The sequence below is a fragment of the Silene latifolia genome, chromosome 3 (genome assembly GCF_048544455.1).
Source record: "Silene latifolia isolate original U9 population chromosome 3, ASM4854445v1, whole genome shotgun sequence".
Taxonomy (NCBI): Eukaryota; Viridiplantae; Streptophyta; class Magnoliopsida; order Caryophyllales; family Caryophyllaceae; genus Silene; species Silene latifolia.
Window position 1 is genome coordinate 104,553,049 of NC_133528.1, and position 23,720 is coordinate 104,576,768.

General features: G+C 39.6%; 2 protein-coding genes across 2 annotated transcripts; both read left to right on the forward strand.

Annotated features, from left to right (window-relative positions):
- Positions 1-506: 506 nt before the first annotated feature.
- On the forward strand, positions 507-4,316 carry LOC141649426 (uncharacterized). The gene is made up of 7 exons (XM_074458117.1): positions 507-723; positions 807-928; positions 1,108-1,248; positions 1,420-1,670; positions 2,263-2,462; positions 2,641-2,795; positions 3,942-4,316. Exons 1-7 carry the CDS (start codon positions 507-509, stop codon positions 4,314-4,316), a joined length of 1,461 nt encoding a protein of 486 aa, XP_074314218.1.
- A 21-nt stretch (positions 4,317-4,337) lies between these two features.
- On the forward strand, positions 4,338-5,578 carry LOC141649427 (uncharacterized). The gene is made up of 4 exons (XM_074458118.1): positions 4,338-4,524; positions 4,619-4,845; positions 5,167-5,361; positions 5,492-5,578. Exons 1-4 carry the CDS (start codon positions 4,338-4,340, stop codon positions 5,576-5,578), a joined length of 696 nt encoding a protein of 231 aa, XP_074314219.1.
- The last annotated feature ends 18,142 nt before the right edge of the window (positions 5,579-23,720 follow it).

Sequence of the window (23,720 nt, forward strand, 5' to 3'; positions counted from 1 at the left end):
CTAACTACTACATGACGCTCATACGGACAAATCGAAAAAGTGGGCTATGTTTTTTATACTTAATTCACCCCCCTCTTGAGTATTTCGGATCGATAGACTCTTCAATTGGTATCAGAGCCCCGTGCCCTTGATTGGCTAACTGCGAAGAGGTTAATCCGTCTATCTCATTTTATTTTATCTTATTTATTTTTCCGCTGCCTTACGCGTGTGAAATGGATTCCAAGTATCTAAAGTGTCCCGTCTTTGATAGGAAGAATTATGGACTTTGGAAGAACATGATGACACACTACATAAAAGGACATGATTGGGAGTGCTGGAAGATCTTACAAAATGGACTGAATAAAATTTTGGTCGGATCTACTGAAGGCACTACCTATGAGAAAAAGGAAGAAGACTATGTGGAGGCTGATTACAAGAAAGCTGAGAAAAACTCGAAAGCTATAAGCCTGTTGCAAAACGGCATGACATCAAATGAATTCGGTCGTTTTTCTTCTTGTACCTCGGCTATGGAAATATGGGATGGTCTTGAATTAGCTTATGAGGGAACAACAATCCTTAAAAAATATCGTATTAACATGCTGATTCAAAATTATGAGCTCTTTACAATGGAGCCAAATGAATCTCTTGATAGCATGTTTGCACGATTTTCTAGCATTATAAATGAATTGAAAAATCTTGCTAGAAAGTTTGAGTTTGAAGACATTGCTAGAAAAGTCCTTAGGAGTCTGACCAAAAAATGGCGTCCTAAGGTCACAAGAATGAGGAATCAAGAGACCTTACTTCTTTAACTTATCAAGAGCTTATAGGAGATCTTATGGCTTATGAGCTCGTCCTAGATAAGGATGAAGCCGAACTAAGTAAAGGTAAAAGTATGGCTCTGCATGACTCAACAAGTGAAAACGTCGAGTCTGACATTGAGGATGAGACGGTATTGTTTGCTTGACGCTTAAAAAGAAACTCTTCATAAACAAGCAAATAAAATTGTCCTACAATAACAATAAGTCCTTCAATAAGAAAGCAACTGAGTAAAAAACATGGTTTTTTTACAGGGGATGCTTCAAGTGTGGAGAGTCTGATCATATGATCAAAGATTGTCCCACATGGAAGAAAATTAAGGACAAGACTAAGTGCGAAAAGACCAAAAAGGAGTTTAAACAAGTCATGCTTGGATCATGTTGGGGAGAGCTCGACACAGAAGATGACGAAGGGTCTGAAGATAAAGAGGTTGTTAGTCATTGTCTAAGCAATGTTAGTCTTGACCTAATTTCCGACATCGATGTTTATAACATGGACTCAAGATCAGATTACTGCCTTCTAGGAGAATCTGATTAAGACAATAAAGAACAAGAGGTAAGCTATCTCGAACTTATAAAACAAGTAAAAAAGTTGTATAAAAATTCTTTAATAGAATACTTCCAGCATAGTCTTGATAAGTGTCACGAACAAGATCTGGAATTAAAAGACTTGAAAGAACAAATTCTAGATATTGCTGAAGAGAATCAACTTCTTAAAGCCAAGGCTAAGAAGCTAAAATCTAAAGTTGCAGCTAATATAGCTACAACCTCAAAATCGGCAAATGTTAAAAAGATAGCTCTTGAGTCTAAAGTTATAGCTAATGAAGCTATAAACTCAGAACTAAAACACAACATTAAGCATCTTCAAGAGCCAAGGTAATAACTAATGAAGCTATAACCTAAGAATTGAGGAAAGTCAAAGAGCTTCTGATATCTAAGGCTGCATCTAGAGAAGCTATAGTTTCGGATCAAAAGAAGGAAATTGATTCTCTAAATCAGCAATTGAAAGAATCTAAAACCTTATTTCTGATACTAAGAAATTACATTTCGAGATGGTACGGGTTTTTGATAAACGATTCCAAGACTTTCGTGATAATTATAAAGAGAATAACACCTCTAAAGATATGGAATTGGATCATTCAAAATGTCTTAAAGAAATCTAATCTTTAAAGGATTTGCTCTTACATTCTAGAAAAGTTCATGATAAGTGGAAAGGAAGTACAAAAGTCATAAATTTTCTAACTGAGCAACCAGACAATAATATTAAAATGGGTTTATGACATGAGTGCTATGGTCGTAGAGACCACTCTAAATGCAAATCAAATCCTTCCGAACGAGATTTCAGGAAAAGAAAATATGTAAATTTATCTGAATACTTGATTTGTAATTACTGTGGTCATACTGGACATCTTCTTGATAACTGTGTCAAACATATAAAAGATTTTAATGAAGGCATTAAATTTGTTAGATCATCTGACACTGTAATAGAAGAAAATGGTTTCCCTAAGCCTGAACCAAGTTCGAATGATGAAAGAAACAACAACTTTCGTTGGTTCTATGATCTGTGTTTTGATTATAATAAAAGAGTCAATGAACCTAAACAGCCACAAAAGCCTAAAGAGTCCTATAAGACTAAGGCTCCTCTGAAACAACCTGAAAAACAACCTCGTGAAATACTTAGAGCTCACCCTTAGACTAGCACACCCCCAAGACTAACCCATTCTTTTATCAAACGAAAAACCATTAGATACGTTTGGGTTAGAAAATATTTGATCTTTAGGGTGACTAACATTAAAGGACCCAACCTTGCTTGGGTACCTAAAAACCGTATCTAATCTTTTTGTAGGTTGTGGTGAAAGAAACAATCTATGGTACCTTGATAGTAGTTGTTCAAGGCATATGACTGGAGATATAAACCTATTTCTTTCACTTAAACCCTTTGATGGAGGTAAGGTTACTTTTGGAGATAACAAGAAAGGTAAGATTGTTGGCGTTGGCCAGGTTGGTATATCTACTTTTCATGTTATTAGTGATGTTTATCTTATTAGTGGACTCAAGCATAATCTACTTAGTGTTTCTCAATTATGTGATAAGGGAAATAAAGTTATTTTTCATTCAGATACTTGTCGTATAATAATTGAAGGAACAAGTAGTGTTGTTTTTTAGGGTCAACGTAAAATAAATGTCTACATGATTGATTTGAATGCTATTCCTACTAACTCGTACATATGCATGAAAGCTACTTTAGACGATCCATGTCTATGGCATAAAAGTTTTACTCAGAACAGCTCCACGATATTGAATAAACTCAAAAGATAGGATTTGGTTGAAGGGCTGCCGTCAATCAAATTTGACCAAGAAACGCTATGTGACTCGTGTGCTAGTTGTAAACACATGAGATCGTCATTCAAACCTAAGAGAGTGGTAAGCACCAAAGAACCACTGGAACTAGTACATATGGATCTATGTGGCCTAATGAAGGTAAGAAGTAGAGGCGGATCAAGGTATGTTTTTGTTCTAGTTGATGACTATTCAAGGTATGTTTGGCCTATCTTTCTAAATTCAAAAGATGAAACCTTCAATGAATTTGTAGTCCTAATGAAGCTTACCCAAAATAAGTATAAATCAAAATTGGTTTCTATACGTACCGATCATGGCACCGAATTTGATAATCATGCCTTTATAGAACTTTTTAGGAAAATGGTGTAGGACACAATTTTTCTGCACCACAAACCACAATAAAACGGTGTTGTTGAACGTATGAATAGAACACTAGAGGATATGGCACGCACTATGCTATCGTGTAGTGGTCTACCTCGTAATTTTTGGGTTGAAACTATTAGTACTACATGCTATGTTCACAATCGAGCTTTGATTAGATCTATCATTAAGAAGACTCTCTATGAGCTTCTTTAAGGACGAAAACCTAACATATCTCATCTACATTGCATCGGGAGTAAATGTTTCGTGCATAATAATGGCAAAAACCGTTTAAGCAAATTTGATCCCAGAAGTGACGAAGCGGTTTTCATAGGATACTTTAATCATAGTAAAGCATATAAAGTTTTTAATAAAAGAACTTTATGCATCGAGAAAATTATTCATGTTATTTTTCATGAGAATAATATGTTTGATAAAGCTAAACAGGATGAAGAGGAAGATATGAATGAACCATATTTCCGTCTATCTAGAGATGATCCTCCAAAGTTGGGTGAGGAAGATAAAGAAATTGAAGGCACTAATGATGAACTTGGAAGTCCTTCAAATGACAAGGGAAAGAGAGATGGGCTTATAGTTGATGATCCTGTAACCTCCTCTCAAAACAAGAATTTGGAAACTGAAATTATAACTGATGAAGCTATAACTTTGAATCTAAACCAAGGTACAGAATCCAGAGTTATACCTGATTCTGCTACAACCCCAGGATTGGATACAAGGGGAACAATTCTTAGATCCCAATCATTCGAAGAAGGTGAGCCAAGTTCAAATGACAATGATGTGCCTCCAACTTCTAACAAATGAAGATATAAAGATTCTCATACCATGGAGAGTATTCTTGGAAGTTTAAAGAAGGTTGTTCAAACTCGTAGAACGTTAAACAACTTTTGCTGCATCTACTCCTTCCTCTCCACCATTGAACCAACCAATGTCAAAGAAGCTCTTGCTGAACCAGATTGGATCATTACTATGCAAGAAGAATTACAACAATTCGAAAGGAATAAGGCACTTGGTTCCTAGACCTAAAGATTGATCTGTTATAGGCACAAGATGGGTGTTTAGAAACAAGTTGGATGACACGGGAGTTGCTGTGTAAAACAAAGCAGGATTGGTTGTTCAAGGATATAATCAACAAGAAGGGATTGACTATAATGAGACCTTCGCTCCCGTGGCTAGATTTGAAGCTATTAGATTATTAATAGCTTTTGTAGCTCCCAAAGGAATGAAATTATTTCAAATGGACATAAAGACTGCATTTCTTAATGGTTATTTTAATGAAGAAGTCTTTGTAGAGCAACCCTATGGATTTCTGGATAGCAAGTTTCAAAACCACGTTTATAAATTAGATAAAAATTTATATGGTTTAAAACAAGCTCCCAGAGCTTGGTACGATATATTGTCCAAATTTTTACTCAATACTAAGTTTAAAATAGGATCTGTTGACAACACTCTGTTCCTAAAATTCGAGGGTTCCGATATATTAGTTGTACAAATTTACGTTGATGATATTATTTTTGGATCAACTAATAATAGGTTGTGTAAGTATTTTTCAGAGTTGATGACCTTAGAATTGGAAATGAGCATGATGGGATAACTCAAATTCTTCCTCGGACTGCAAATTCAACAAACTAATGAAGGCATTATGATGCACCAGCAAAAATACATTAAGGAACTAATCAGGAAATTCGGAATGGAAAATTCTCATTCTATGCCCACTCCTATGGTCACAGATAAGAAATTAACATTGGACGAAGATGGTATGTCTGTCTATGAAACGACTTACCGAGGTATGATTGGTTCACATCTATATTTAACTGCTAGTTGCCCAGATATTATGTTTAGTGTATGCGTATGTGCTCTATTTCTATCGTGCCCTAAAGAATCGCATATGAAAGCAGTTAAGAGAATGTTGAGGTATTTAATTGGTACATCCAAATTATATCTGTGGTATCCTCTTGAGTATAATTTCTATCTCATAGGATATTCAGATGCAGATTATGCAGGTTGTTCTCTTGATAGACAAAGCACTTCCGGCATCGTTACGTTTGTTGGACCATGCATTATAACATGGGGTCAAAGAAGCAAAATTCAGTTGCCTTATCTACTGCTGAAGCCGAATATATTTGCTGTTGCACTGGTATGTTCTCAACCATTATGGCTTAAACAACAATCATCTAATTCTAGTATTAAAGTAGGATGTATTCCTATTTTATGTGATAACACGAGTGCTATAATTATTTCTTTCCCCGCATAGTACTCTCCTACTACGCATATAGATATTAGACACCATTTTCTACGCGACCATGTCGATAAGGGCAACATAAAACTTGAATTTTGTAATACTGAAAAACAATGTGTAGATACCTCATTTCTGCACCTCCCGCAAACCACCCGGTGATGATTGGGCCGCATGTTTGGTACACGGAACGATTTATGAAAATTCGTAAGTTTATCGTCAAGTGATAGCTCAAATACTTGTGTCTACCTCATGGTTGTCATCTAGGTGTCATTACGGTCGTTTTGGCAGTAATTAGAGTACATTTGGAGTCCGGGTCAAAAATCGTCTTCATTTCCTAAAACCGTTAAATCCCGAGTCAAAGCAATGTGCTTGTCAACCTAACGTTAGGATGTCATAAAATGTTGAGATTATATCTCATTTTGAGTCTCATGTCACTTCATTAGGCTAAACTAAAAGTTTACATTACAAAATGTGCATTAAATTTAGTTAAAATGACGATCCGACATTTATGCCGGTTTTACGAGGTGATAACGACTTTTTTGGGTCAAGCCTATTTCACAAGAAGTTCTAGATCTCTTTCGTAGCTTTCCAACGCCACCGAAATCACCTTATTCCGAGTCTTGTAGAGAAAGTTATGCCTAAAATACGACAGGCTGTCAAACGCGCTTTCTTGCGCAGGAGGAACCCGCTAAGGAAAGGACGCAGCAAGTCTTTGCCGCCTCTTCAAGGGACGCACGACACTTGCTGCGCCTTTTCCTCAAGGTTTTCTTTTTGTCCAAGTTTCCCTGTTTAACCTAAGTCGGTTGTTTCCGGATCTTTCTCTCCTTTCCTAAACCCTAATTCCGTGATTAGTATAAATAGAGACCTTCGGTCTCACATATTTCTCACGCGAGTGTCCGCCCTTCTCTTCTCCCTTTGCATTCTAGACCACGTTCTTACTTTTTGGCGTCGACGTGCTTGAACTTTCGACCACGTAAGCTCGGATCTTTCTGAGTACCAGCCTCGTTTTGCATGACCGACCAATTTGACCAACTCCACATTAATCAACTTTAATCAATCTTATTCGTCTTCCTCCTAGAGGGTACTTTCGTCGTACATTCGAGTCGAGCATCACTAAACGTTAACTTAGTCAATCTCGCTTCGTCAAACATGTAAGTCTAAGGGTGTAAATCCTTCTTTTGTTTATTGTTCTTTATTTTTGTAATCAATATTGTAAGATTTATGTCGAAAGTATTCTTATAACCGATTTGTAAAACCTTGTTTAAAAACCCTTTTTTACGGATTATCAGGAGAGAACCGTCGAGAAAGGACGCAGCAACTGCTGCGCTTCTTCGAAGGGCCGCAGTACTTGGTGCGCCACTTCGTGAGGCTGCCGCAGTTCATGCTTCCTTTCTTCTTCCTTCGTCTTTTGTTCGCCCCTTTGTTTTGTTTTGTTATCAATTGTTCATCGTTTCATTAACATAATAATTTGAGTATAATAATTTAACACGTTAATAATTCATTAATAATTAATTCATCTTTTAAATCCCGACTTAAATCCCTTATAATCCATATTTGCGTGTTTTCGTCTTTAAAGTTAATTCGGGTTTTAGAGGTTCGATTTACCCATATTGAATCTCTGGAATTCATCTTTGATATATTTGTATCTATTATTTACCGTCACCGTCATTAATACATCAATAATAACCTGTTTAGTCTAATTAATTTGATTAGTTTGTTAATTTTTAATTATTAGTCTTAATCTTGTATATATTCGTTCTAATCAGTTTCATCGATGTTTTATTATTTTTATGACCTTAATCACATGTAAATAATCTGTTAAGCACTTTCATCCGAGTCAAATAATATAATCAAGCATTAAAATCACTAATGAATATTAACGATTTGCAATTCCGGCTTCATAGCCAGAACTCAGCTCAGGAACAGACGCAGCGTCTGCTGCGCCTCTTCCAAGGGACGCGGCTCTCATTGCGCTGTTCTGGTTGAGTTAATCTCTCAACTCCGTTTCGCCTTGACCTAGTTTATTAGTTTACGTATTTAATTTACTATTAATCGTATTATCACCGAATTTCTGTTCGTTTATTTATTTATTCTTTCTTTTCTAAAATTATCGTTTTAAATATATTTTCGACATAAATCAACTAATCCAATGTAATTATTGTAATTTTCTTTATTGTATTAATTATTGTATTTCTTTATTATTGCTTGTATGCCTCTCACATGTAATCAACCTTAATTCCTACTTTGACCCAATTGCATATTAAATTACGTGATAACCGACTTAATTTAATTATTCACATGCTAGGATTGAAACAATGGATGTTGCATTGCATGCATATAATCGACAATATATCGAGTATAGATAACTTCCCTAATCATTAGTAGAGGCCGCTATCGAGGCGGGCGGGATTAGGTGTTCGATCAAAAGAGCTTTCTAATACGTACCCTCACCCATTACTCCAGATCTCTGTGAACATCCGTGTTCATTGGCATCCACGAGAGTCATTCTAGACATAGAATGCTAAGGGTAACGAGTTCTTGGTGTTCATGTCATTACTTTGTATCTTGACATGGCACGAGGTATTCGAACGGTTTCCAATTTTCCGCAATAAATTTGTGGCGACTCCACAAATGCAAACGCTTGTTCCCAAGCGCCCCCGTAGGCCCGCGTCCACAGTTTGGCAACTCCGTTGGGGAAAATACACTTACGTGTAGCCAAAAGGGTGAAACTTGAACAAGGTTAGGGAATAGTTTGTACAAGACAATTGTCGGTTTTCATAACTCGGTCTTCCTAGATCGTTTTAATCGGCCTTCCTATTCCCAACCCAACCCATTCGACCAATCGTCCCGTTTAGACGGTCCAAATTCTTATTTGGGCCTAAGGATGAATAGCGATTGACATCAACCATACCATGGTACTTACTCCTGTTTGTATCAAGGACTTTCACTACTCGAGGAAATGGACTAGGAATCGGCCTTACTCCTGTTTGGTACGAGCCTCTCCACAGACCCCGGGTTTGATTGTTCGGTATGGCAACCCACCCTTTTAAGCCAAAACCCCTTTAAATGCACTTAGCATACCGTTATAATGCCTGTATAAATGCTTGTGTTATATGTGATCACCACTTTCTAAACAAAACCATGACGAATTTTGTAAAATAAAAATCCTTTTTCAAAATGTAAACATTTTCAAAATAGCGCAAAATAAGCCGAAACTCTATCCAAATGTCGAGTCAAACTTCGGGCCTAAAACACATTTCAAAACCCGTGTAAAAAAAACGTAAAAAAAAAAAAAAGAAAACCGAAAAGATTTTGATTAAAATATTTTCAAACCGTTTAAATGTAGATATGTAAATTCAATTGAGCTAAGTTAGAGTCAAAGTTCAAACCGATTATGTCCTAGTCCGAACTCTGTCAAGTTATAAACCCGTCTTTTCCTACTTTTTGGATCTTTTCAAATTCGAGTCAAGTCCTAAGACGTCACGCCGTCATTTTGGACCCCCTACCCCAATTCAGTTAGGAGCTAAACATTTCCAAACCTCGACTCACACACTTGAGGCTAACACATCGAGTCATTCACATATCCGTTTCTTGAATTCTCCTAGTACACGTTTGGGACACACATACCCGAACCTCAAGTCAAGTCTGTCTTAAACACACGAATTAGAATTAACACGTGTCGCCAATCCCGTCAATAAAGTCAACCACATAAATGTCACTCTGTCAAAGTTAACACTCGAGTCTAAAATTAAAGTCAAGCACCGTGAATTCAAACACGAGAAGTCGCTCACGACATTTCACGAATTCACAAGTCAAGTCTAGATTTGTCATCTTATCCTTTCCTTTGGTTGTTGCCTTAGTATGCGTGATCCCATGTCGAATCGAGTTATAATGCGCATCATTTCTGTCGAGTAGGAATCCAGCAAGTTTCGTCAGTCGGCAAGGTCACGAAGCAGTTCAAGCCACAATCACCTTGTCTCTCCAAGACGTTTACGCCATGGTCCTGCGGGTTCAAGCTACAGTGGAAAATTTGAGCATTCGCATCGTCACCCTTGAAAATGGGATGGTGGAAAAGAATATGCCACCTAAAGAAACCTATAGTCTAGCCCAAAGCTTACCTCTTACAATAACTGTCGTTCTAGAAAGCCGAAAACAACCGAAAAGAAACCTGGGAGGCGTCAAAGGATGCTTATCGATTTAGGCATGTCTTATGCCGATGCTTTGAAGAGACTCTCTGCCCAAGGTAAGCTACATCTAATAGGTCCGACTCCGGATCCACCTTTAGAGAAGCAAATGAACCTCTGGAAGGGCAACAAATATTGCCTATATCACCAAGGTAGAGGCCACGATATTGAAGAGTGTTTTCTCTTGAAACACACCATCCAAGATATGATCGAAGAGGGCAAGCTTCCTAAGCCACCTTCTGTCGGGAATCCAAAAAAATCGACCCTCTTGGGTCTAATATCATTAAACATGACGAAGAATCATCTCTAGACTATTCTCATCTCCTCGATCCTTATGACGACAGAGAGGTCAACGTGATTGAAGAAGAAGATATCCAAAATGGAATGCTCATGCTTTCCATGGCCTTCAACAATAAATTTTCCAGGATAGAGGGAGCCATTGATACTCTAAACTCTCGGCTTTCCCACATGGGGAATCAATTTGCTGAAATGGATAAGAAGCTTGAGACCCAATCTTTCAAGATGAAGAATGTCCAGATGATGTGAATCGCAAGCGGAAGTCTTGACTTGTACTAGCAAATAGACGAAGGATCCGAATGCACTAGGTGCAACCCGATCAATCCGTATATTCGTAGTGAGTTTTGAATGAAAAAGAAAGGATATTTGTCGTAGCTAGACCTATAGCTACGCCAATGGGTGAATTGTTTGATACTCGTCAAACAATCCGACTCAAACTTAGGATCACGTCCCTCGTTCAAGCAAGGTGCGAAATCGCGTTTTGACCTCTTAAGCCAAACCACTCGTGTAACAACACAAGAAGATAAGACAAGTTTTAGAGAATACTCTCAAGTTTTTACTTCAAAATTGGATGATGAACAAATGAGGACTACAAGCCTTTATATAGGCCGAAATTCCTTGGTGCCCAAGGCTAGCCTTTAATGCTTTGTGGTGAGTTCTAGGCTAGGTGGAAGAACTAGGTAAGACTAAGCCAAAAACTAGGTAAGACTTTTGTAAAAACTAGGCTATGACAAAAACTAGGTGAGCTTTATTCAATGCCCTTGGACTAGCCCATTTTCGAGGTTGGACCTTGCTCCACACGGTTCTCCTTGCTCCCATTGGCGAGTGATCATGCACTTTTCTCGACTATTATTCGAACCGATCCATGCTTGGTGAACCGGGTTGCCTTGGTCGCTTGTTTCGAGAATTATTTCATCGAGGTGATTCGTATTCACATCAATCCCTCCTCCTTTGAAAGGAATTGTCCTCAATTCTGCAATCCCATTATCCTCAATGTAAGGAGAGAGATCACCCACATTGAAACTGGCGTGGACACCGTAGTCCCCTGGGAGTTCGACCTTGTAGGCATTGTCTCCATACTTCGAAATCACCTTGTAAGGACCTTCTGCGCGCGGCATGAGTTTGTTCTTTCGTTTGCCTGGGAATCATTCTTTCCTTAGATGCACCCAAACCAAATCTCCTTCCTTGAAAATCCTTGGTGGGCGGGTTTTGTTGGCTCTTTGCTTGTATACCTCATTGACGGACTCAATTCTGGAGCGAACCTGCTCATGTAGTTTAATCATGGATTTTACCTTTTCTTCCGCGCTTTTATGTACTAGCTCGCCCTCGGGTAAGGGAATGAGATCGAGTGGTAGATAGGGATTTACGCCATACACGATCTCAAAAGGAGAGTGCTTCGTTGCGTATGATGGAGACCTGTTGTAGGCAAACTCGGCATGAGCGAGTTTTAGATCCCAATCCTTCTGAGTTTTGTTCACGAGGCCACGTAGTAATACCCCAAGAGTGCGGTTTGTCACTTCCGTTTGACCATCGGTTTGAGGATGGTGAGAGGTACTAAATAACAGTTTGGTACCCACCTTCTTCCACAGAGTGTTCCAAAAATAGCTTAAGAACCTTGAGTCACGATCGGAGACTATCGTCCTTGGGACTCCATGAAGGCGGAGTATTTCTCGAAAGTATATGTCGGCTACGTTGTTAGCGTCATCTGTCTTGTGACATGCAATAAAATGGGCCATCTTGGAAAATCGATCCACTACGACCATGATTGCATCCTTAACCCTTTGGGTTCGTGGTAGAGCAACAATAAAATCCATGGACACGTCTTCCCATGGCCTGTTAGGGATCGGTAAGGCGTGTACCCCGGCTTGAAGGTACTCTTTGCAACGTGACAAGTGACACACTTACGAATCACATCTTGCACGTCCTTCAGCATTCGAGGCCAATAGACATGCTCTTTAAGGACCTCCATAGTCTTAGTGACACCAAAATGCCCACCAAGTCCTCCCCCATGAGCTTCTCGTATCAATAACTCCCGGACTTGATGCTTGGGTACACACAGCTGATTTCCTTTGAAAAGAAATCCATCTTGAATTATGAACTCGCCTCGGGGTCCTGTTTGGCTTATCCTAAACATTTCACCAAAGTCGGGATCAGTTTCGTAGTAATCTTTCAAGGTCTCGAATCCAAGCAGGCGAACATCAAGCACGTTCAGTAAAGAGTAGCGTCGGGAAAGAGCGTCGGCCACCACATTGCTTTTACCATCCTTATATTTCGAAGAGAAATGAAAGGATTGAAGAAATTCAACCCATTTGGCATGTCTTAAGCTCAGCTTCTGCGGCCCATTGATGTATTTTAAGGATTCATGGTCTGAATGTAGAATGAAGTGATTTGGGCGAATATAGTGGCTCCAATGGTTGAGTGCTCTCACTATGGCGTAGAACTCCTTGTCATATGTGCAATATTTGAGCCGAGCTCCACTTAGCTTTTCGGAAAAATAAGCAATGGGTCGCTTTCCTTGGACCAACACAGCTCCAATTCCAACACCGCTCGCATCACACTCTACCTCGAAGGGTTGAGTAAAATCGGGAAGTGCTAGTACCGGTGCTTCACAGAGCCGTTGGATAATCGTCTCGAAAGCCCTTTGAGCAGCCTCGGTCCATACAAATGTTCCTTTTTTTAAACACTCGGTGATGGGACTTGTGATGGTGCTGAAATCTTTTATGAATCTTCGGTAGAATGAAGCAAGTCCTTGGAAAGACCGAACCTCTGTGACTGACTTAGGCGTAGGCCATGACTTAATGGCCTCAATCTTTGATTGGTCCACTGAAACTCCATCTTTAGAAACCACATAGCCGAGAAATATGACCCTCTCGACCAAGAATGAACATTTCTCCTTCTTTCCATATAGCTTTTGTCCTCGGAGAGTTTCGAACACTTTGCAAAGGTGTTGTAAGTGATCTTCTTTGCTTTGACTGTAAACCAAGATATCATCTAAATAAACAACCACAAATTTTCCCAAGAATGGTTTGAGTACCTCGTTCATGAGTCGCATAAAAGTACTCGGAGCATTGGTTAATCCGAATGGCATGACGGCCCACTCGTATAACCCATGGCTAGTCTCGAACACGGTTTTCCACTTATCCCTTTCTCTTATTCGCATTCGGTGATAACCACTCCTCAAGTCGGTCTTATAAAAGGCTTCGGATCCATGTAATTCATCAAGCATGTCGTCAAGCCTTGTGGTAAGAAAACGATATTTGATAGTTATGTTGGTCATGGCTTGACTATCAATGCACATTCGCCACGTCCCATCCTTCTTTGGGACAAGTAGAGTAGGGACGGCACATGGAATCAGGTTTTCACGAACATAGCCTCGATCCATTAGCTCCTCCATTTGTCGTTGCAACTCTTTTGTTTCCAATGGGTTGCATCGATAGGCCGCTTTGTTCGGTAACGAGGCTTCGGGAATGAGATCAATTTGGCGTTCGATCCCTCTAATAGTTGGTAAACCAGCGGGTAGGTTCTTGGGAAAGACATCCCTGAATTCCTCATCCGAGTTTGGCACAAGATTAGGATTGTCTTGAGTTGCATCGTCATAACTTGTATGATCACTTTCTTCTATGTGAGTTTCGTCATAAACTTCTTCCAATTCTTCATCAAAAACAATTGGTAGATTTGGATCAAATAAAGAAGTACCTCTTGTATGAGGTTCATACAAGTTGGAAAATATGTCATCTTCGATCACATCTTTAATTTGATCATCGTCACTCAATGGCTCCATAATCTCGCCTTTTTCTCTTTCTTCGAGATTGAACACATCACCCAATTGTTCCTCCTCATGAAACAACTCATCCCGACAAGCAACAACATCTCTCGAGCTAATCAATCGTTTATTTGGACACGTGCTTTGATAATGCCCAAACCCCGGATACTTTAAACATCGTGCTTTGGAGAGACTTGTTTCCTTGGAATCAGGCGTTCTTGCCGTGGAACTAGGGGTGGAAACCGACTTAGGTTCGCCAACATTACTCGCCGGACTCCCTTGGTGGAGATTGGCGATCTTACGATAAGTCGCAAGCGTATAAGTTGTTGGAACATATTTCTTGCGCAATTTGCGTTTAAGAGAATCCCAAGATGATAATTTCTCTTTTCTAGCGCGAGCACGCCTTGCTTTCAAACTCTCGTACCATAGTGAAGCCCCTCCGCTAAGTCTTCGAATAGCGTACTTGCAACATTTCGCGTCATCCAGACCTTTGAAATCAAACATTCGTTCGATTTGTCTCTCCCAATCGAGATAATCCTCGGGGTCCGTGCCTCCCGTGAACTCGGGTAGTTCACTGACCTTGAACTCTTCAGCGGCTCGTTCTCGTCTCGGCATCAACTTGGGATCGTTTTCTTGTAAATTCTTTAAAGCCCTTTGAAGATTCTTGAGAAAGTTGGGATCGTCGAAATTCATTTTTGATGTTGGTTGCTTGAAATTTCGAAACTCCTTTTTTTTTATGGTGAACAGTACCATGAACAGTGGTTTTTTTTTTTTTGTGTGAAGAAATCAAGACCCCTGGATCGTCTCGATTAATGGAAATCAAGAGCCGAAGCTCTGATACCACAATTGATGTGAATCGCAAGCGGAAGTCTTGACTTGTACTAGCAAATAGACGAAGGATCCGAATGCACTAGGTGAAACCCGATCAATCCGTATATTCGTAGTGAGTTTTGAATGAAAAAGAAAGGATATTTGTCGTAGCTAGACCTATAGCAACGCCAATGGGTGAATTGTTTGATACTCGTCAAACAATCCGACTCAAACTTAGGATCACGTCCCTCGTTCAAGCAAGCCAAACCACTCGTGTAACAACACAAGAAGATAAGACAAGTTTTAGAGAATACTCTCAAGTTTTTACTTCAAAATTGGATGATGAACAAATGAGGACTACAAGCCTTTATATAGGCCGAAATTCTTTGGTGCCCAAGGCTAGCCTTTAATGCTTTGTGGTGATTTCTAGGCTAGGTGGAAGAACTAGGTAAGACTAAGCCAAAAATTAGGTAAGACTTTTGTAAAAACTAGGCTATGACAAAAACTAGGTGAGCTTTATTCAATGCCCTTGGACTAGCCCATTTTCGAGGTTGGACCTTGCTCCACACGGTTCTCCTTGCTCCCATTGGCGGGTGATCATGCACTTTTCTCGACTATTATTCGAACCGATCCATGCTTGGTGAACCGGGTTACCTTGGTCGCTTGTTTCGAGAATTATTTCATCGAGGTGATTCGTATTCACATCACCAGACAAACCCTCAACCTCATGGTCTCGAGGAGAAAGCAAAAAGTGAGCAATCTATTCCTAGTTCTTCTCATCCAGGAGTCAAAATCAACGGCAACCTCATGGAGCCTTCGTCAAAGAAATTAAAAAACTCTCCCAGGTCATTCAAAAATCTAGGAATACCTTATGCCCTAGCCTTGAACAAATTATCCTCTCTAGGTCTTCTTCAACCAATAGGACCTACACCAGATCCAGAAAAGAAATCTAAATCGTGGGATGGCAATTCATATTGTCAATACCATAGGGGTAGGGGGCATGGCACCAAAGATTGTTATAAGCTCAAGCATGTCATACAAGATGGGATTGAGGATGGTAGGATTTCTGTCTCACTCCTAAAATGTTTGGGTACAGAAGTTAAGCGATCTTATAGGGAGTTCAATATCAGAGATGATCAAAAAGATGAATGATCCACCAATCATTTGGTGAAAAGAAGAAATATATATTCACAAATACCCGACGAGTCGAAGGAGGCAACATCGGCTAAGGACGTTATTGACTGTCTACACCCAGTTTACGCCTCTCATTTGAAAGGTGGCATCAAAACCGTTGAAAACTTCTCGGCAGAGATTGTTCGTATCAATGAAGTCATCCAAAAAGGTTCACAGTCCACATCTACGCCCAACCATCAAACAATCCGTATTACCGACGTAAAGTTTATAGAGCCTTCACCAGAAAGAGGAACTCAGCATCCAAGGTCATACTCCAATTTAGGCATGACTTATACGGTAGCCTTTAAAAGACTCTTTGCCAAAGGACTGATCCAACCAATCGGTCCAACCCCAGACCCTAAGTACGAGAGGAGAGGTCGCTTCTGGGACGGTTCTCAATATTGCTTATTCCATAGGGGTAATGGACACGACACTGAAGAATGCTCCAAACTCAAGTATACCATCCACTATATGCTCGATCACGGCAAGATATATTTATCGACCCTCGATCTGCTAAGTGAACAGAATGACCCTCATGGGTGTCTTACTCTTCAAAGACAGGAAGGTCTCTTGGGCCTTTACCCTTCTAGTATTCCCAATGATGAGGACGAGGTGTTCAAATGGATGAATTCTCAAAGTCAGATGCTAAAGCCAGTTGTTGGAAGAGAAAATGTTCAAGCGTGGGCCGATGATTACGAGTCTAGATCTAAGATCACGTCAAAGTCCGAGTCCGAGTCCGAGTCTTAAGGCTTTCTATCTCATATTTGTTCTAGTATCTTTCTTCTTGTCTATTTCCATTCCTAGTGACAACCTGGGGGCTGTCCCACAAGTCACATGTCTCCTCGAGTCTATACATTCATTATTCATTTTAATAAAAGTACAATTTTCCATCCACATGTTCTATCATATCTCTTCCTTTCCCCTTTTCCTATGACAACAAGAATTGATTTGAGACATTTTTTAAAAAAAATGAGCAATTAACAACACATGTCAGTCAATGTGAGTGCACTTAGATGATGTTCCATTCTATGTTGTAGAGGACCTGAAACTCCGTGTTCATTTTCCTTACCTATTCCATGTCTGGCAATAGAAACCCTGCTATACCCTAGTTTATGACGAGCCTATCTCTAGAGATTTTAGGACGAACCCAAACCATCTCCCTTGTTAACAATCCATGACGGAAGGCAAGCCGATTCCCCAAAATAAACAACTCGTGTTACTAAAGACTAGCCTGTTTCACACAAAAGCTGCTAGCCTGACCCAAGTCCATCCAAGGAGCCATGATCAAAGACAAAGACTCAATCCAGAGAAATGACCAAGATCAATATCCAAGGCCACAATTATGCCCATAATCCAACACAAATGAGTCAAAAGAAAAAGGCTCAATCAAGCAAGTCAATATCCAAAGTTAAAGTCATCCTAAAAAACCGAATCAATAATCTGAGCAAAAATCCGAGATATATTCTAGACCAAGAATCTGAGTCTGAATCAAGAAAAATATTGAGCGGAATAATGCTGAAGTCTATATAGAATCAAGACATCAATAAAGATGGTTAGCTAGCAACCCACTTAGCCTTTCACACATCACACACCCTAAGTCCTTCTCGAGACCATTATAGGGAGATAGTTAGGAATTTTGGAATCCTCTCAAGCTTATCAAATATACCCATCCTTTAGGGCCAAGACATGGAAACTTGAACCCACGACATTTTAACCTACCTTTATGTGCTCATGTTACATCAAGTCAAGAGACTTCATTTCCAAACCACATTACAAGCCGTAACCCCATAAAGCCTTAACACCACAAAATCAAACTCCAGAGATTTGTTCATCAAAGCCTCTTATTACCGAGCTCCACATTCCAAATATCCAATCCAGTTTCACCTTGACCCAGACACGGAGTCTTCGAATAATTTACTACCTAGGACGGGACATACCCCATATCATCCTTAGGGTCCACTAAGTGTGCTCACCCGACAAGGAAATTTTTTTTTACAAAATTAGTGACACCTCTTTGGTCTGTGATCAAAGGGAGTTATCTCAAATCGATTCTTCGAGTCACCAAAGGAAAATACCCTTGTGACCCCTGTACTATAAGGTCCTAACGACATAGCTTAGGCACACACTTGAACTACGAGCGTGGATTGATTTCACCTCTTCAGGTGGATACGTAGGCAGTCCTTTTCTTATACAAGAAGGATACAACCACAACACCCAAATAAAATTAACCAAACCTCAGAACTACGATCTGGTTTGATTTCACTTCACGTGAATACGTAGGCAGTCCTCAAGGACACAACCATCCCCACTTCCAACTTTCAATCTCAATTATCAACCACCTCAACCATCAACTTTCAACCTCTATTTCATAACCTTCCAACCACAATTTCCATTTATACCTCTATACTGGGGGCTCCTTATTGTCGCCCAGCCTCTTTTTTTTACCAAAGTCCAGAGTCATATCCTCATCCTGGGGGCTTCTTTTCCAAGATTCCACCCTTCCTTTATTCCTCTAAGTCTAGCTAGTACTTGGTCCGGACAATGACAAAGGTCTTAGATCGATTCTCCAAGTTATTGTGCCTCAAGAGGAGTCTCTTTTATAGCAAACGACAGCAAAAGATGTCTAAGTAGACAGATGATCCATGTCTCATGCCTTGCCTTTATATGCCTTCATCATTCTTGCTATTTTTATACCTTTGGAACTAATACGCATTATCACCCGTATTTGGCTAAGGGTTGCGCATACTTAAACAAAGTCTGTCAAAGTCATCCCTGTGTCGCGTCAAATCTAAGTTAGTGTCGCGTCAGTCAAACCTAAGACAACATTTCGCGTCGCGTCCTAGTAGATCTGTGTCATGACAAGTCCTATGTCTAAAGCTCATTGAAAATGCATAACGCATTACAAACGACAAATTCCTTTAAGCAAGTTTAAACACTTTTGTAAAGAGACAACTTTTGCAAAACCTATGTGTTTCCTTATTCGAGGTCCATGTGATAATTGCTTACGTGCATATATTAGATTGCATTCTTGTGCGGCTACTAACCATGCAGGTAAGTATCAGAAGCAGTACTTTACCAAGACCTCGCTTGCCACAACGAGCGAATATTCTTTGACAGGTGTTTCGACACACCTCTATTCTGTTCCCCCAGTGAGAGTACACGGATAGACATTCCCTCTCGAGACATGGAGATCAGTTCCCGATTATGTTCCCCCAGCGAGCTACACGGATAGACATTCCCTCTCGAGATATGGAGATCAGTTCCCGATTATGTTCCCCCGGCGAGAGTTCACGGACAGGCAATCTTCCCTCTCGAGACATGGAGATCAACATCAACCCCAAGACTTATCGAAGTTTGTTTGAAGACGACCCAAGCAGATTTCTCCCGGCAGTTTCTACCGACATTTTTGTTTACTCACGGAGTTCAACAAAGGTGTCGTTCTCCAGAAGTTCCCTAACCAGAGCCTCATTCCTTAGGTTCATAGACCCAAAGTCAGGATTCATACCCTTAGATTCTTAGATCCCAAAATGGCTTCCTTTAGGTTCATAAACCTTTAAGCTCCCAAAGCCAACATCTTTAGGTTCATAAACCCATAAATCCTTTTGGAGTTCTCAAACCTCAGAAAGCTTAAACGCACAGTTTTAAAACAAGAATTAGTAACCCAGTAGTTCCTAAACTTAACCCTAGGATCCCAATTCCTCTTAGGTTCACAAGCCTTTAAGTTCCCATACCAGCCGTCCTTTTAGGTTCATATACCCAGGTTCACACACCTAGCTTCTTTTAAGTTCCCAAACTCCCTAGAGTTCACATACTGATACCCTTTAGGATCATATTCCTTTAGGATCACCCTTTCCCTTTAGGATCATAATCCTTTAGGATCACCTTTTTCTTAGAGTTCCTACACCCAAACCTTGGTTACCCCTTTAAGTTGAACTTATATTTGGCCTCCTTCTCGTCGATGTTTTCCTTTAGGGTCCCACACCCTAGCACAATCCTTACATATCTTTTAGGTCTTAACCTTAGCTCATACGCTTAACCTTAGCTCCTATGCACCTCCAAAAGCATCTCGAGAAAGAAGTTTCAGATATGGTCTCTTCTTATGGCTGGCGAGCTTCCTTACGTAGTCTAATGGACTTTAAACGACCCCCCCCCCCCCCGATAGTCAACAGACTCTAAAATGTTCCCGACGACAGGTCCTTGGCTCAGACCCCTTGAGCCGCCTCGCGTCGCCATAGTCGTCAGGTTGTAATCTTCGATTGACCTGAGGGGTATACTTTGACTTTTGCCCTGTCCAAGCCTCAGTCAAAGTGGGGGCTCTGTAAATACCTCATTTCTGCACCTCCCGCAAACCACCCGGTGATGATTGGGCCGCATGTTTGGTACACGGAACGATTTATGACAATTCGTAAGTTTATCGTCAAGTGATAGCTCAAATACTTGTGTCTACCTCATGGTCGTCATCTAGGTGTCATTACGGTCGTTTTGGCAGTAATTAGAGTACATTTGGAGTCCGAGTCAAAAACCGTCTTCATTTCCTAAAACCGTCAAATCCCGAGTCAAAGCAATGTGCTTGTCTACCTAAGGTTAGGATGTCATAAAATGTTGAGATTATATCTCATTTTGAGTCTCATGTCACTTCATTAGGCTAAACTAAAAGTTTACATTACAAAATGTGCATTTCATTTAGTTAAAATGACAACCCGACCTATAGGCCCGTTTTACAAGGTGATAACAACTTTTTTGGGTCAGGCCTATTTAGCAAGAAGTTATAGATCTATTTCATAGCTTTCCAACACCACCGAAATCACCTTATTCCGAGTCTTGTAGAGAATGTTATGACTCAAATACGACAGGCTGTCAAACGCGCTTTCTTGCGCAGGAGGAACCCGCTGAGGAAAGGACGCAGCAAGTGCTGCGCCTCTTCCAAGGGACGCAGCACTTGCTGCGCCTTTTCCTCAAGGTTTTCTTTTTGTCCAAGTTTCCGTGTTTAACCAAAGTCGGTTGTTTCCGGATCTTTCTCTCCTTTTCTAAACCCTAATTCCGTGATTAGTATAAATAGAGACCTTCGGTCTCACATATTTCTCACGCGAGTGTCCGCCCTTCTCTTCTCCCTTTGCATTCTAGACCACATTCTTACTTTTTGGCGTCTACGTGCTTGAATTTTCGACCACGTAAGCTCGGATCTTTCTGAGTACCAGCCTCGTTTTGCATGACCAACCAATTTGACCAACTCCACATTAATCAACTTTAATCAATCTTATTCGTTTTCCTCCTAGAGGGCACTTTCGTCGTACATTCGAGTCGAGCATCACTAAACGTTAACTTAGTCAATCTCGCTTCGTCAAACATGTAAGTCTGAGGATGTAAATCCTTCTTTTGTTTATTGTTCTTTATTTTTGTAATCAATATTGTAAGATTTATGTCGAAAGTATTCTTAAAACCGATTTGTAAAACCTTGTTTAAAAACCCTTTTTTACGGATTATCAGGAGACAACCGTCGAGAAAGGACGCTGCAACTGCTGCGCCTCTTCGAAGGGACGCAGTACCTGTTGCGCCTCTTCGTGAGGCTGCCGCAGTTCCTGCTTCCTTTCTTCTTCCTTCATCTTTTGTTCACCTCTTTGTTTTGTTTTGTTATCAATTGTTCATCATTTCATTAACATAATAATTTGAGTATAATAATTTAACACGTTAATAATTCATTAATAATTAATTCATCTTTTAAATCCCGACTTAAATCCCTTATAATCCATATTTGTGGGTTTTCGTCATTAAAGTCAATTCGGGTTTTAGAGGTTCGATTTACCCATATTGAATCTCTGGAATTCATCTTTAATATTTTTATCTGTTATTTACCGTCACCGTTATTAATCCATCATTAATAACCTGTTTAATCTAATTAATTTGATTAGTTTGTTAATTTTTAATTATTAGTCTTAATCTTGTATATATTCGTTCTAATCAGTTTCATCCATGTTTTATTATTTTTATGACCTCAATCACATGTAAATAATCTGTTAAGCACTTTCATCCGAGTCAAATAATATAATCAAGCATTAAAATCACCAATGAATATTAACAATTTGCAATTCCGGCTTCACAGCCAGAACTGATCTCAGGAACAGACGCAGCGTCTGCTGCGCCTCTTCCAAGGGACGCAGCTCTGCCGCGCCTGTTCCTGGTTGAGTTCTGTCTCTGAACTCCCGTTTCTGCCTTGACCTAGTTTATTAGTTTACGTATTTAATTTACTATTAGTCGTATTATCACCGAATTTCTGTTCGTTTATTTATTTATTCTTTCTTTTCTAAAATTATCGTTTTAAATATATTTTCGACATAAATCAACTAATCCAATGTAATTATTGTACTTTTATTTATTGTATTAATTATTGTATTTCATTATTATTGCTTGTATGCCTCTCACATGTAATCAACCTTAATTCCTACTTTGACCCAATTGCATGTTAAATTACGTGATAACCGACTTAGTTTAATTATTCACATGCTAGGATTAAAACAATGGATGTTGCATTGCATGAATATAATCGACAATATATCGAGTATAGATAACTTCCCTAATCATTAGTAGAGGCTGCTATCGAGGCGTGCGGGATTGGGTGTTCGATCAAAAGAGCCTCCTAATACGTACCATCACCCCTTACTCTAGATCTCTGTGAACATCCGTGTTCATTGGCATCCACGAGAGTCATTCTAGACATAGAATGCTAAGGGTAACGAGTTATTGGTGTTCATGTCATTACGTTGTGTCTTGACATGGCACGAGGTATTCGAACGGTTTCCAATTTTCCACAATAAATTGATGGCGACTCCAGAAATGTAAACGCTTGTTCCAAAGCGCCCCCGTGGGCCCACGTCCACACAATGGGTTGACATTTTAATAAAGGCTCTTGGTAGAGAATGTTTTGAGACTTTGCGGTTGGAAATTGGTTTAGTCGGTGGCACCTAAACTAACATAAATATTTCCAACCATATGACTGACTAGTTAAGACGAGATTTCATGTCCGTGTCCGTATTTTTCGCTGCAAGTATATTCTTTTATATTCTTTTATTATTTTATGAGAATATTCCGTTTGCTAGTCTGTTATATTTTGTGTTGTATACAAACCATGATTCTCGTTCATCACTTATACATTCTAAGGTTTAGATAGCTTCATAAAGCAATGTCAATCATGATTCGTTTCATTTAGGATTTGAGTAGTACTCCTTACATGGCATGTAACATCAAATTGCATAAGCATGAAATTTGTCTCTTATTACCTGTATACACTCGGGTTTGTGGTGGTGACACATGTGAAGAGGCAACCCTTCCTTTATGTTTTACCCACTAACCTCACATTAGCCAAATTTGCCTCGCTTTGACCTATTTATTCAACTACATTCCATATGGCGTACCCTTGTCAAGCGAGTCTTGTTGGTAAGTTTGGAAGTCTTGTTGTGGTCAATTTTGTTGATTTTGTGATGTATATTGGAAGGAATGAAGAAAAAGATTGACTAAAAAAAAGTGAAAAAAAAGGAGAAAAATGATATAAAAGATTGTAACACCCCCATACACCAAGGTGCCTTACCAAGACTACCTAATGCATGGAAATGCTACCATCTCGGTTACCTGAGGCAATGTATATCAAATTGGCCATAAAAAACATACTTTAGATAAATAAATTTAAATGATTACATAACAAAATCCCAAAACTGTAAAGTGAAATACATATATTCCAAAAGACCAAA

Excerpts from the sequence above, each read along its gene's own strand:
- LOC141649426 (XM_074458117.1), top strand. The coding sequence starts at position 507 with ATGGAAATATGGGATGGTCTTGAATTAGCTTATGAGGGAACAACAATC. Across the intron at positions 929-1,107 it reads CTGACATTGAGGATGAGACG|AAAATTAAGGACAAGACTAA; the intron begins GTATTGTTTGCT and ends CCCACATGGAAG. Across the intron at positions 2,796-3,941 it reads AGATTGTTGGCGTTGGCCAG|GATGAAGAGGAAGATATGAA; the intron begins GTTGGTATATCT and ends AAAGCTAAACAG.
- LOC141649427 (XM_074458118.1), top strand. The coding sequence starts at position 4,338 with ATGGAGAGTATTCTTGGAAGTTTAAAGAAGGTTGTTCAAACTCGTAGA. Across the intron at positions 4,525-4,618 it reads CGAAAGGAATAAGGCACTTG|GATTGGTTGTTCAAGGATAT; the intron begins GTTCCTAGACCT and ends AAAACAAAGCAG. Across the intron at positions 5,362-5,491 it reads ATATTATGTTTAGTGTATGC|GATATTCAGATGCAGATTAT; the intron begins GTATGTGCTCTA and ends TCTATCTCATAG.